Source organism: Aotus nancymaae, unplaced genomic scaffold (assembly GCF_030222135.1).
Source record: "Aotus nancymaae isolate 86718 unplaced genomic scaffold, 86718_ANA_hifiasm-v0.15.2.pri h1tg000007l, whole genome shotgun sequence".
Lineage (NCBI taxonomy): Eukaryota > Metazoa > Chordata > Mammalia > Primates > Aotidae > Aotus > Aotus nancymaae.
In genome coordinates, this window is record NW_026988418.1 from 64816864 (window position 1) to 64831900 (window position 15037).

Consider the following 15037-nt stretch of genomic DNA (forward strand, 5'->3'; position numbering starts at 1 on the left):
GTCATGCCAGGGGCAGAAGCGGCAGGGGCATTTTCCTCATGTATGATTTGAAGCTTTGTCACTAGAAACTTAAAATGAGCTCTCCAGTCCTCCCAATTCCACAAGCTACCCAATGTCATTTAATAACTTCCTTTCCTACTCTGTAAGCCACAGTCAGCTTCTGTTGCTTACAGCTAAGAATACTGAATGCAGTCTAATCCGAATTTGCCTCAGCTGTCATTTCTTGAGATCCTAATGACAACAGCTTTCATTTGTTCAGTGCTAACCATGGTGCCAGGAACTGTGCTAGGAGCTTTATCTTGCATTGTCTCGTAAAATTCTCACAACACTGCAAGGTAAGTACTGTTTACAGTGAATTTATCTTCCCATTTAGAGTGGGAAAAAATTGAGGTATCAAGGCATCAGAGGATTTGTCCAGTGGCTTACAGGAGGGTAATAACGTGCTGTGGCAGTACACAAGCTCTTGGATTCCAGGGGAGAATGTGGGAGTCCGGAAGAAATCTTTGTTCTCTGCTCTCCATGCTGGGGTGGGCAGAACTCTAAGCAGGTCATTTTGTCTCCATGACATTCTCTTCTCTGAGGTAAGAATCAGTAACACCCTTCTAATCTGGAGATGGTAAAATAAAGACAAAAATATTTCACTGTCCAAGAAGGATTTTTCCAGGACAATGGCAGAGAGAGTTGACAATGGTACATATTGTTACCCCACAAAGAGGGTCTCTGAAACCCACTTGGGAACAGGGGATAGAAATGGATGCAGAGCAAAGAAGCTGCAAGCCTGAGTTTGACTAAAAGCCTCAGTGCACAGGCCTGCACCCCAAATACGTTTTAATACAGGTAATTTCTTTTCCATTCATTTGTAAGCACTTATTTCATTTACCCAATCCCAAGGCCAATAAATCTTGGCATTAAGGCTGATTTGATGTGTATGCCGACAGTCTAATTAAGGATAGGGTATTTTATCAGCTCCTCTCAATTTTTATTTCTCTGGTCTATGATTTTTTATACTGGGTTGATCTTTTTTTTATTCATAAGGGCTTCATTCCCATTTGTCATGGCTGCATTAACTGGGCATCTAATGAAGACTTGGATATGAAAGTCGGTGTCTCATTTATCCTCAGTAGCAAAATTAATAAAGCAGCAGGAAAATAGTTTCCTGTACTATAACTTCTCTAGCCCATCCTGAGTCATCTAAAATGTATTTTGCTTGTGTCTTCCAGAATTTGGGCTCAGCTCTAAACTTTAGAAGACAGTGTCCAACTTCAACTTCCATCCACTGACAGGCCTTACATGCCCTGCTTCCCTGCCCCACCATTGCTTGGAGAGGCTTGAATTGGAATGGCTGGGAGCTGATTTTCCCACTCATCATCCCCTCTACACACATTTATTGAGCTGCTTCTATAGGTCAAGCTCAGAGATAAAAAACAGACTCCAGAAGGTCACAGTCAAATAAGTCATGACACCACTGTTGGCCAATGTCCAGTGAAAGAAAAATATCTTGGCCAAAGATCAAGGTTGAGAGCAAGCTGGAAAGATCGTTTGCTCTATCCTTTTGCCTCGGGGTGGGTGACCCTCCCAACCAGTGCTTCTATTAATGAAGGGCTGCCAAAAGTCTTTGATATTTTTGACTTGTAGTCTTTATGGAAATGTGAGCATATGTATCCACAAAGTTTTCCTAGGGCTGCCGTAACACATTGCATGGCTTAACCAACATGAATTTATTGTCTCACAGTGCTGGAGGGTAGAAGTCCAAAGTCAAGGTGTCAGCAAGTTTGCTTCCTTCCAAGGGCTGTTAGGGAAGGATCTGTTCCAGGCCTTGGCTATAGATGACTGTTTTTTGTGTGTGTGACACAGTTTTACTCTTGTACAATGGCGCCTTCTTGGCTCACTGTAACCTCCGCCGCCTGGGTTCAAGTGATTCTCCTGCCTCAGCCTCCTGAGTAGCTGGGATTACAGGCATGTACCACTACGACTGGCTAATTTTGTATTTTTAGTAGAGACAGGGTTTCTCCATGTTGGTCAGGCTGGTCTCAAACTCCTGACCTCAGGTGATCCACCTGCCTCAGCCTCCCAAAGTGATGGGATTACAGGCGTGAGCCACCGCACCCGGCCTATCTGTTCTTTATGTCTCTTCACATCGTCTTCCCTCTATGTACATCTGTGTCCAAATTCCCCCTTTTTATGAGGACACCAGCCATAGTGGACTAAGGCCTATCCTAACAACCTCATTTTCACTTGATTACCTCTATAAAAGAAGTCCTATCTCCAAATATGGTCACATTTTGAGGTACTTGGCATTAGAACTTTGACACACGAATTTTGGGGAGACATAATTCAACCCATAACAATAAGTATCTCTGAAGCTGGTTTAACAAAAACTCTAAGACAGCCTCTTGTAGTACAATATAGTTGGAACACCGGAAGGTTAAGAATCAGAAGTTAAAGGTCCAGATTAGGCCTCTTCCCCTCTCTGAGCCTCAGATTTCTTCTCTGTAGAATAAGACATCTAGATTGGACCTGCTAAATCCCCTCACAGTTCTTGGGTTGTGTCATTGACGAAGTGATAGAAATTGAAGCAGTGTCATGGGAAGGTTAATGGACAGGCTCTACCACTTACAAGCATGGTGATCTTGAGCAAATATTTATCTTCAGAGCCTCAGGGTTTTGTTGTTTTTGCTTTGGACTTTTTGTTTTGTTTTTTAACGGTAAAAGGGGGATAGTGATGTTAGCTACTTCAAAAATGCTGTGAGGACCAAGAGGCCCTATGAATTGCCTGGCACAACATTGTCACTCCATGTATATGAACTGCTGATGATATTACTACCATCGCTACTGGGAGTTAGGCTTTGAATCTATGGCTCAGCTCTCAGATGGAGTCCACTATTAGAAGGCAAGGCTGTGTCCCCAACCTGTTCCACATCCAGGTCCTGTGCTGCAGCATGAATGCAATGAGATGCGTTAGCCAGCAAGACTTTCGTGATCCTTGTGACAGGCCTGTCCCCATTTCCACCTTATGCAAATTCTACCCCATTCTATTCTAGCCCAGCTCCTTCACATTCATATTAGGGTTAGGACTAGAATTTCAGGTGACTTTTTTTTTCTTGCTGTATTTTATCATTTTTATGCTATAGAAAGGTCTAATGAAAAGAATAAAATGTACTGATCTCATTTAACATAGCTTTATAAAGCAGGTCTGTAAATCTAGCCCTGCAGTCCCCCTCTCCCATAAATGCTAGACCACTTGAGGTCTGTGCCAATCATTCGGCTCTTACCTTCACTGAACTATTAGTTATTCTCTCAGGTGTCTCCTCACCTAGATCATAAGCAACTTGAGGAAACAAACAGGTCTTCTTACTCAGATTTAACAAAACTTATTTATTGACTTCTACAATCCACCAGTCCTGCTTATATAAAGTATCTCATATAATCCTCCCCGCAAGCTGATGAGGCAGATAATGGTACCCCCACATCACAAATGAGCCCCTGAGGCTCAAAGCGGGGGATAGTCAGTGGCCAAGCCAGGATCCCAATTTATATCTGACTCCAAGGCCACCAACCTACCATAATGCTATCCTCACCCATGCTCTGCCAGCTCCACAGACCCATGGATTCCTTTCCCTCACCCCAGAACCCTCCATCTGAGTAGGGTTTTCTGTGGCCTTGGTGCTACCTGGTGGCACATGAGGGCTCACTCCACTGAAAGCCCTTGACCCTAAGCATTTGAAAGTGACTCACAGCCCAGTGTGGCAGCCCTGGGGTAGCAGAGCCCTCTGTACCCAGAGGGAAGCTAGCCTTTCTATCAGAGCTGTGCTTCTTAAACAGACCCTCAGGAGGATTCTGTTTCTGATGGGTCAAGAAGAGGAGTTACGGTCCCCTGGGCCAGCAGCAGTGAGATGGCGTGCAGGGTCTGTGTTCCCCTCTCTACTTATCCCCCACTTCCCATCAGGACATGTGGGCTTGGGTATTCTCTGCTGGACCCTCCTGGCATTTTAATTTTCCAAGAGCTCATTTATGAAAGAGGGGAGAAAGAAGAGGAGAAAGTGGTGAGAGTTCAGGACCTAAATTTCTTTACCTCAGAGTAAAAGAAACCGTAGAGTTCCTTTCTCAAAAGACGTCAATCATCAAGACTCTTTCATAAATATTTATTGAATTCTTATCATGCTCTGTTGCACTAGGTATGCAGAAATGAAGACATTCTTCCTGTCTATGAAAAGTAAACATAAGGGCTGGATGCTGTAGCTCATGCCTGCAATCCCAGCATTTTGTGAGGCCAAGGCGAACAGATTGCTTGAGCCCAGATGTTCGAGACCAGCCTGGTAACCTGGTGAAACCCCACCTCTACAAAAAACAGGAAAAAAATTAGCCAGGCGTGGTGTTGTATTCCCAGCTACTTGGGAGGCTGAATCACGAGCTCAGGAGGCAGATGTTGCAGTGAGCCAAGACTGTGCCACTGCACTCCAGCCTGGGTGATAGAGTAAGACCCTGTCTCAAAAAAAAAAAAAAAAAAAAGAGCAAGAATTAAAAAGAGAAAAGAATGAACTTTCTCAAAAGCAAACATTAAATTACAATACAATGAAACAAATACTGCAATATGGATGTCATGGAACTTTTCCTGTCACCCCAGGAATGGCTACTGGCACTCAAAACTAAGAATAAAGAATTGTTAAATACCCCACAAGCTAAAGAAAGCAGAAAACAATTAAAGGTCAAACACTTTTTCCAACCATCACCCCAGCCCCCTAGCACTTGCCCAATTTATACATGCTATTCCTCTCCCACTGCCTCCCTGCACAGGGCCAAGACAGCAGCAGGGCAGACAAAGAGTGGGTGGTAAGGAGTGGCCTGCTCTCTCACCTCCCATGTGGCAAGGACGTGTGAGCCAGCTGTCATTCTCTTCCTACTTGATTTCCCTTCAAGGGTCTTCCTTATAGCTTAAAAATTAATCACCAGCCTTTCTGACAATCCTTTTTTTTTTTTTTTTTTTTTTGAGACATGGTCTCATTCTGTCACCCAGGCTGGAGTGCAGTGGCGAAATCTCAGCTCACTGCAGCCTGGACCTCCAGGGTTCAAGTGATCCTCCCATCTCAGGCGAAATACTTGAGACCACAGGTGCTCATCACCATGCCCAGCTAATTTTTGTGTTTTTTGTAGAGACAGGGTCTCCCCACGTTGGCTAGGCTGGTCTCAAACTCCTAGGCTCAAGCCATCTGCCCAGCTAGGCCTCCCAAAGTGCTGGGATTACAGGCTTAAACCACCATGCCTGGCCTGAGAATCCTGTAATCACTGATCTACCTTTGAGATAATCTGAGATATCCTGGAGCTTTGTGGTCACTAGTCACAGGTGGCTACTGTGCACTTGAAATGTGGCTAGTCTGAATTGAAATGTGGTGCTAACTGAAAAATATACCCTGGATTCTGAAGACAGTATAGGAGAAAAAATACAAAATATCTCATTAGTATTTTATCGATCACATGTTGAATAATAATATTTTGAATATATTGTTTGAATAAATAAAATGTTATTAAATTAACTTCACTTGTTTTACTTTTTTTTTGAGACAGAGTCTCACTCTGTTGTAGTGGTGCAACAAACTGCAACCTCTGCCTCCCAGGCTCAAGCGATCCTCCCCCCTCAGCCTCCCAAGTAGCTGGGACTACAGGTATATGCCACCATGCCTGGCTAATTTTTGTATTTTTATTAGAGATGGGGTTTTGCCATGTTGGCCAGGCTGGTCTTGGACTCCTGACCTCAAATGATCCACCCACCTCGGCCTCCCAAATCCTCCCTAGGATTACAGGTGTGACTCACTGCACCCAGCCCTGTTTTACTTTTTAAAATGTGGCTACTAGACTATGTTGCCCAGGCTGCACTTGAACTCCTGGGTTCGGTTCCAGTGATTCTCCTGCCTCAGCCTCCTGAGTAGCTGGGATTACAGGCACATGCCACTGCACCAGGCACTACTTGTATTTTCTAATGCTGTCGTCTAAGTTTTAAACTGCTTTTTCTAAAACTTATATGGCCTATATTGTGTTACCCCTAACTTAACATGAATAATTTCTCTGAGCAGTAGTCCAAGACCCCTGAATAACAACATTCAAACTGGAATTCTGTCTTAGAGCTTTTGTTAAATCAGCTTCAGAGACACTTATTGTTATGGGTTGAATTATGTCTCCCCAAAATTCGTATGTCAAAGTTCTAATGCCAAGTACCTCAAAATGTGACCATATTTGGAGATAGGACTTCTTTTATAGAGGTAATCAAGTGAAAATGAGGTTGTTAGGATAGGCCTTAGTCCACTATGGCTGGTGTCCTCATAAAAAGGGGGAATTTGGACACAGATGTACATAGAGGGAAGACGATGTGAAGAGACGTAAAGAACAGATAGGCCGGGTGCGGTGGCTCACGCCTGTAATCCCATCACTTTGGGAGGCTGAGGCAGGTGGATCACCTGAGGTCAGGAGTTTGAGACCAGCCTGACCAACATGGAGAAACCCTGTCTCTACTAAAAATACAAAATTAGCCAGGCATAGTGGTACATGCCTGTAATCCCAGCTACTCAGGAGGCTGAGGCAGGAGAATCACTTGAACCCAGGCGGCGGAGGTTACAGTGAGCCAAGAAGGCGCCATTGTACAAGAGTAAAACTATGTCACACACAAAAAAAACAGTCATCTATAGCCAAGGCCTGGAACAGATCCTTCCCTAACAGCCCTTGGAAGGAAGCAAACTTGCTGACACCTTGACTTTGGACTTCTACCCTCCAGCACTGTGAGACAATAAATTCACGTTGGTTAAGCCACCCAATGTGTTATGGCAGCCCTAGGCTCCCTCTAGTCATTTAGTCCTCTGTGTGAGTCCCACAAGACTATGGACCCCCTGCCAGAGGTCCCCTTCGTACCTGCCCCACAGGCTAGATCAGACCCTGTCTGACCCCTGGGTTATTGTAAAACTGAAGGTCTGGCTCCTAGGTCTCAGAGTCAGTTGAATTAGAGTCCAGAGGTTAAAAAACACTGACACAAAATGCCAGGCCAGGAACTGAGGCACTGAGGCCCGGCTGCAGACCTCTCTTCTGAGCGGGGAATAATTCCGCTGGGGAGCCACGCGCGGGCAGCCCAAGCCTTCCCCAGGCTCTGTGCGGCGGAAGCGCAGTGATGTTTTCCAGTAAAGAACGCGGACGTTGCGCCGTGATCAATTTTGTCCCTTTGGAGGCGCCGTTCCGGTCCACGCCCCGCTCGCGTCAAGTGACTGAGGCCTGTGGTGGAGTCGGACGTGGCGTGCCTCTGGGTTCTGGGCCGGGGTGGACAGTGGGTGGGATGGAGGCGACCTTGGAGCAGCACTTGGAAGATACGTGAGTAGTGTGCGTCTCTTCAGCCTGTCCTGAAGTCGCGGCGGAGGAACTTGAGCGGGACGAAAGGCGCGAGCTCCGAGCGCCTGCCGGGGCGTCTCGGGGACGTCGCGCGACCCCCAGGACAAGGGATGAGGGAGCTGAGCCCTACCCAAGGGCCGCAGGGCGGGGCTGGAGACCCGGAATTAAAACTCTGCCGGGCACCGCACATCCCCTCTTGAGCGAGTCTCCCGGGCCCAGGCTACGGCCAAAACTGCTTATCTCGTTGTTGAAATCGTCTTTACGGTCAGCGTTGCTCTGCAGGAGTTTTAGGCAACGGGTTAACTTTTGGGAAGGTTGTGCCAGTTGTGCACAGTCAAGCCCTGCAGTGTAAACAAACATTTATATCCTGTGTGTATCCTATCAGTTACTTGGTACTTACGTAGATAAAAGTCATCCTTTACATTTTTCGAACGAGCAGTATTTACGTAAAATTCGAAACTGGAAAAGTATAAAGGCTACAGAGACACCTGGCCTCCCACCGATGTCACTCAGCTTCCACTTACCCTCCAGGAGGCGATTTAAGAGTTTTTCAACGGTTGTTTTAAATGAGTTAATACTAAAACATACATTTTTAACAAAGGTGAAAACGTCCTAGATACTGCAATGTTTGTGGCTCTCCAAAACTCAACAGTACTTAGCACAGTTTTTTCTCTCATGAGAGAGAAACTGGTTTATTTAAATTAATTAATTAGAACTTAATTTTTTTCTTAGAGTGTGATAATGAAAAAAGATTGAGAAACATTGATTTAAAGCACTTAAACAATGTCTGGTACATAGAACGTGTGTATGTTTATATTTGCTCAAATCCTCTTTCTCCCATTATCTCTTTAACTCTCTGTGTTCCTGAAATTAGAATGAAGAATCCCTCCATTGTTGGAGTCCTGTGCACAGATTCACAAGGACTTAATCTGGGTTGTAAGTATCTCTCATACCAACCGTTTAATGAATTGCGCAGCATCTGATGTTGACTTAGAGCCTAGCGTGGTATTATTTTCTAGCTTTTATTTCCTGTTACCTTGCCAGTTCTTCCTCAGTTTCTGAGAGTAGAGATTATCTCCAAATAACAGTATCAGAAAATCGAAAGGTTTCAATTGGTATTTATGAAGGAGGATGTTCCTTGCTGTTCTATAGCACTAAGTAGTTGCCTTTACTAAAAATAGTATTTGAATCATGTTAAATTGAGTCTAGAAAGGACTTCAGAGAATGACAGCTGTTAACCATTTATTGAATGTATGCCATATGCTGAGACTGCTAGGTTCTAAATACACTATCTTTAATTTTAACAACAACCCTGCAAAGTGGGTGGTGTCCTATTTTTAAGCTCAACTACACTAAACAAGAAGTGAATAGGCAGTAAAATGGGGTTTCAGTGTTGGACATACCTGGGCTCAATCCGTTACTCTTTGATTTGTTAGTAGCATGAACGTGGACCAAAAACTACCTTTTAGGGCTTCATTTTCTTCACTGGGTTGTTATTTAATAATGGTAATAATTATAGAATTACATTTATTGAGCTCTTATTATGTGCCAAGCACCATTGTAAGTGCTTTACATATACTAACTCTTTTATTCCTTAAAACAACCCTGTGAGGTAGAAATAGAAGTGGAGGGGTCAGGCATGGTGGCTCATGTCTGTAATCCCAGCACTTTGGTAGGCCAAGGTGGGGAGATCACTTGAACCCAGGAATTCAAGACCAGCCTGTGCAACACAGTGAGACCTCCCCCATCTCTATTTTATTGTTTTTAAAATTTAAAAAGGCCAGGTACCATGGCTCATACCTGTAATCCCAGCAGTTTGGGAGGCGGGGGTGGGGGCGGGGGCGGGGGCGGGGGTGGGGGTGCGTGGATCACCTGAGGTCAGGAGTTCCAGGCTAGCCTGGCCAACATGGTGAAAACCCATCTCTACTAAAAATGCAAAAAAAAATTAGTCAAGCTTATGGTGGCAGGTGCCAGTAATCCCAGCTACTCAGGAGACTGAGGCAGGAGAATCGCTTGAACCTGGGAGGCAGAGGTTGCAGTGAACCAAGATCGTGCTGTTGTACTCCAGCCTGGGCAACAAGAGCAAGACTCTGTCTCAAAAAAAAAAAAAAAAAAAAAATTAAAGAAACTGAGACACAGAGGTTAAATAAGTGGGTAAGCTAGGATTTTTGGCTCTGAGGCCTCTTACTCGTAATTTTTTTTTTTTTTTTTTTTTTTACAGAGATGGAGTCTTGCTCTATTGCCCAAGCTGGAGTGCAGTGGCACAATCTTGGCTCACTGCAACCTCCACTTCCCAGGTTCAAGCTATTCTCCTGCCTCAGCCTCCTGAGTATCTGGGATTATAGGGGCCCACCACCATGCCTGACTAATTTTTGTATTTTTAGTAGAGATGGGTTTCACCATGTTGGCCAGGCTGGTCTTGAACACCTGACATCAAGTGATCCACCCACCTCAACCTCCCAAAGTTCTGGGATTACAGGCATGAGCCACTGTGCCCAGCCTAATAATGATATTGTAAGGTTATATAATATATATAAAATGCTTAGCACAGAACTGAGACATAATCCTTAATAAATGGTCATAGTTACAGATGAGGAAATAAGTCTGGAAAGGTAAATAACTAATGCATTCAGTTAATTAGTGACAGAACTAGTAAACCCAAGACTTGTTGCTCCTAATGCAGGAATTTCTGAAGCTCTGAATTTTTGCTGGAAGGGTAACTGAAAGAGGTAATCTGTGTAACTCAGTTTAACATACAGATCAGTCATTTGGGAGAAAAAGGGTAAATTTTTGGAAGCGTTTGCCAGGCTCACTAATGGAAAGATTGAAATTCAGTATAGAAACCTAAAACTAAATGAGTTCCTTCAAGAAACCTTCAAGGCCCAAACGTCGGCATCAGATCTGGTCAGAATGTTTTGTATAGTAATAGTACATCCATATGCTCTGCCACCATAGTGGCATGTCTGTTACCTGATTTGGTTTCAGGTACAGTTAAGCTTGTGTTGCCTTTATATACAGAAATGTATTATAAAGTACACTTACTTAGTAACTAATTTTTGTACCTAGAATTTATAGGTATTTTTGTACCCAAGATTTAGTTACTATAATATATATAGGCTAATACAAACATTAATAAAAAGACAATTCTGTCGACATTTTAAAACAGCCAGCTAGCTTATTCTAGCAGAAATACTCTATGAGCAATCAGGTGACATATATCATCTCTGTTTTCTAGGCCGTGGGACCCTGTCAGATGAGCATGCTGGAGTGATATCCGTTCTAGCCCAGCAAGCAGCTAAGCTAACCTCTGACCCCACTGATATTCCTGTGGTGTGTCTAGAATCAGATAATGGGTGAGTAGATTTCAGCAGATCCTTTCCTTTTGATCAGAAAAATTCCTGGTAAAATTGGCAGGGGCCAGCCCTGTGTTCATCAGTGATTCCTTATTCAAGTGATTCCTTATTCAAACTACTTTGGGAAAAGTTCTTAATCATTTGGACCACAGGAAAGGATAAGTTGATCCCTAAAACTAACATGCTTTCAGGCCACAATGCCATTTAAATGAAGAATAAGTCACAAACTATTAGTTTAACAACAAAAAAAAAGTAATAAATAGCACAAAGGAAAACTAATCAGAGAATAAAAATTACTTTTTTTTTATCCTGAGGCAAGGTGTTGCTCTGTCACCCAAGCTGGAGTACAGTGGTATAATCATGGGTCACTGTGACCTCAGCTCCCAGGGCTCAAGTGATTCACCCAACTCAGCCTCCCGAGTAGCTGAAACTACAGGCATGCACTGCCACATCCAGCTAACTTTTATATTTTTTGTAGAGATTAGGTTTCACCATGTTGCCCAGGCTGGTCTCAAACTCCCGGGCTTCAGTGATTTGCCTGCCTCAGCCTCCCAAAGTGCTGGGATTACAGGAGTGAGTCACTGCACCTGGCCAGAAATTACTTGTAAATTAATAAAATTACTAAAGATATTCCAAGTGATGGTCCTCAGAATAATATGTGAAAAAATATATATATATACAACTGCTAGTATCACCGTTTTGTAAAAAGAAAAAATACACAGTCATGCATTGCTTAACAATGTGGATACATTCTGAGAAATATGTCAGGCAATTTTGTTGTATGAACATCATAGAGTGTACTTAAACAAACCTAGGTGGTACACCCTATTACACACCTAGGCTCTATTATTCTTAGGCTACAAAGATTTGTAATCTAAATAATGTAGGCAGTTATAACACAGTGGTATTTGTGTGTCTAAACAGAGAAAAGATATAGTAAAAATATTTCTTTTAAAGAAAATTTTTAAAAGGTATACCTCAGTAGGGCACTTAACATGAATGGAGCTTGCAAGACTGGAAGTTGCTCTGAGTGAGTCAGTGAAACTTTTTGACCCTTATAATAACACTTAAAATTGTACAGCTGTATAAAAATTCTTCTTTAAACTTTTTTTTTTAAGACTTTTTTGTGAAAAACAAAGACAGAAACACACATTAGCCTAGGCCTGCACAGGGTCAGGATCATCAGTATCACTGTCTTCTACCCCACATCTTCTCCACTGGAGGTTCTTTTGGGGCAGTAATATGCATGGAGTTGTCATCTCCTATCATGATGATGCCTTCTGGAATACCTCCCCAAGGTCCTATCTGAGACTGTTTTATACTTAACCTTTTTTAATAAGTAGGAGTAGTATACTCTAAAATAATGATAAAAAGTATAGTATAGTAAATACATAACCATAACATAGTCATTTATTATCAATATCAAGTGTTATGTACTGTACATAATTGTATGTGCTATACTTTTTATGACTGGCAGCACAGTATGTTTGTTCACACCAGCATTACCACAGACGTGAGTAATGTGCTGTGCTGTGCTGTGTGACACTACAATGGCTAAAAGGTCACTAGGCAATAGGAATTTTTCAGTTCCATTTTAATCTGTGGTACCACCATCATATATAGGGTCCACTGTTGACTGACACATTGTTATGCAGCACATGACTGTATCATATACATACAAATAAGACAAGGACCAGGAAAGCATTTTTTTTTTTTTTTTTTTTTGTAGTTCCAGCTACTGAGGTGGCTGAAGCAGGAGGACTGCTTGAGCCTAGGAGTTTGAGGCCAGCCTGGGAAACACAACAAGACACTGCCTAAAAAAAACAACCAGGGAAATATTAACAGTGGTTGTCTGTGTGTAGTAGGATTAAGGATTCATTTCATGTTTATATGTTTATGTATTTCCCAAGTGTTTTGTTGTGTTTAAATATTGCTGTTATACATAGAAACAGTGTATCCTAAACCAAACAACATCTTTCATCTTACAGTGAAGTCTCACTTGTAACGTTTTACTGAATATTTTCTTCCTTGCATTTCAGGAACATTATGATCCAGAAACATGATGGCATCACAGTGGCAGTGCACAAAATGGCCTCTTGACATCTTGTATCTGTTCTTCAGCAGCCTGTCATAAGAACTCGACCCTACCTATGTTAACTACTAAAGTTCCAGTAGTTAGGCCATTCATTTAATGTGCATTGGGCACTTTTCTATTTATTTAAGAGTAAATTGCTTTTTAACACTCTATGGACCGACTATCAAGATATCAAAAGAAAGGATCATGTTTTGAAGCAGCAGGTCCAGGTCACTTTGTATATAGAATTTTGCTATATTCAATAAATCTGTTTGGAGGAAAATGGATCTTTTCTAGATTCTTTAACCTCTTAACCAAATGTTCTTTTTGTTCAGTTATCAAATTGTAATTTTTTTAATTACACATATATAAATTGTATATATGTGTAATTTAAAAATATAAAAAATATATATATAAATTTTTAAAAAAGGTCTTTGTTCTAAACTACTTGCTTTTGTTTAAGAAGCTCCCCGAAATACCTATATTCCCACAGGCATGTCCATGGATCCCGCCGTGTGCAGTTGGAAATCCACATATAACTTTTGACTCCCCAATAGCCTACTGTTGACCAGAAGCCTTAAACATCAATTAACACTAATTTTCTATGTTTTATGTATTCTATATACTTACAGTAAAGTAAGCTCAAGAAAAGAATGTTATTAAAACTATACAGAAAATATATTTAATATTAAGTAGAAGTGGATCATAATAAAGGTCTTTATATTTGTCATCTTCACATTGAGTAAGCTGAAAAGGAGGGTTTGTGTCACTGTCTCAGGGGTGGCAGAAGTGAAAGAAAATTCATGTGTAAGTGGACCCATGTTGTTTAGGGATCATTTAATTCTCATTAACAACCCTATACAGTAGGTACTCACAACTAAGGCTATGAAACTACCAGAGTCGTCATTTGGACTCAGGACTCCAACTCAGAATCTGTACTCTTAACACCCAGACCACCAAATAAATAGGACACGTTGGCTAGAAAAAAAAACTTTTACCATTTGAAATTACAGGTCTGGCTGAGCACAGTGGCTCATGCCTGTAATCCCAACACTTTGGGAGGTCAAGGCAGAAGGATGGCTTAAGCCAAGACCAGCCTGGGCAACAGTGTGACCCCATCTCTACAAAAAACGTTTTTTTTAAATTAACGAGGCGTGGTGGCATGGGCCTGTAGTCCCAGCTACTCGGGAGGCTGAGGCAGGAGGATCACTGGAGCCCAGGAGGTTGAGGCTGGTGATGTGCTACTGCATCCTAGCCTGGGTGACAGAGCAAGCCACTGTATCAGAAAAAAAAGTATGTCAACATTATTTTCACCTCAGCCTTTATAGTTCTCAACAACAGAACTGTGCACAAGCAGGCACAAAAGACCAATTTGTTGAACTTGAATGTAGTTCCTGTTGCTCTAGCAATTTAACATTGGACAGTATAAAAATCTCCAGGATATTACTTATCGAAAAATAGTAAGTATCTACAAACATAAAGTGCTATGTGAGAACAGTAAAGATTTTTAGTAAGACAGCTCCAGCCCTTGAGCTTGTATGTTGGAAATGGGTTTATAATATCGGGAAAAATCCACACTGAGACAATGGATCACTCAGCAAGGCTGGTTTACTTCCTGCAGAAAGGGGGCACCTCACTGGCAGTCTTGCCACGAGCACACCTGAACAAGGGAGACATTTATAACTTTCATGACCTGACGAAATTGCCCTACTGCTGTGTCCAGTTTCTATTGGCCAGAACAGGACCTCTCATTCTATGCTGGACCCAATTGGCTAAAAACTTGCAAATCTTCTCAATACATGAGGGGGAAAGAAGACAAGGAAGAAGAGGAAGCTAGTCAGGAGAAGGTCAGGAGGGTTTCCAAATAAGAAATGGCATGCACCAGGGTTTGGAGCTTGCCCAGTTCAGACATGCTGGAGCAAGTCAAGGTAGCTGATTTAAGACATAGCTGATTTACAAAATATATATGCATGGGTATATGTTTAGGCTAATAAGCAGATAATGGCCATAGAGCAAGAGACTGTAACTCCTTATAATGTAGTCTAAGATATAAACATTGAAGAACTTTCCCATCTCTCACGTTGCACTTTTTTTTTTTGAGACAGTCTCGCTCTGTTGCCAGGCTGGAGAGCAGTGGGGCGATCTCGGCTCACCGCAACTTCCGCCTCCACTTCCCAGCTTCAAACAATTTTCATGCCTCAGCCTCCCAAGTAGCTGGGACTACAGGCACATACCACCATGCCCA

General features: G+C 42.4%; 1 protein-coding gene and 1 long non-coding RNA gene across 2 annotated transcripts; one reads left to right on the top strand and one right to left on the bottom strand.

Moving 5' to 3' along the window:
• Positions 1–340: 340 nt before the first annotated feature.
• On the bottom strand, positions 341–7148 carry LOC105727922 (uncharacterized). Its single transcript, XR_001109888.2, has 3 exons — positions 7015–7148; positions 4073–4200; positions 341–607 (listed from the first exon to the last, which is right to left on the bottom strand). It is a non-coding gene; the product is annotated as an uncharacterized LOC105727922 (long non-coding RNA).
• LAMTOR5 (late endosomal/lysosomal adaptor, MAPK and MTOR activator 5) lies at positions 7044–13079 on the top strand. Its single transcript, XM_012468110.3, has 4 exons — positions 7044–7347; positions 8240–8301; positions 10601–10718; positions 12758–13079. Exons 1-4 carry the CDS (start codon positions 7151–7153, stop codon positions 12816–12818), a joined length of 438 nt encoding a protein of 145 aa, XP_012323533.1. The 5' UTR covers positions 7044–7150; the 3' UTR covers positions 12819–13079.
• The last annotated feature ends 1958 nt before the right edge of the window (positions 13080–15037 follow it).

What these genes read in the sequence shown, in the direction of transcription:
- LAMTOR5 (XM_012468110.3), top strand. Translation starts at nt 7,151, where the DNA reads ATGTTTTCCAGTAAAGAACGCGGACGTTGCGCCGTGATCAATTTTGTC. An exon ending in GAGCAGCACTTGGAAGATAC is followed by an intron (nt 7,348 to 8,239) that starts GTGAGTAGTGTG and finishes TCCTGAAATTAG; the next exon opens with AATGAAGAATCCCTCCATTG. An exon ending in ACAAGGACTTAATCTGGGTT is followed by an intron (nt 8,302 to 10,600) that starts GTAAGTATCTCT and finishes TCTGTTTTCTAG; the next exon opens with GCCGTGGGACCCTGTCAGAT.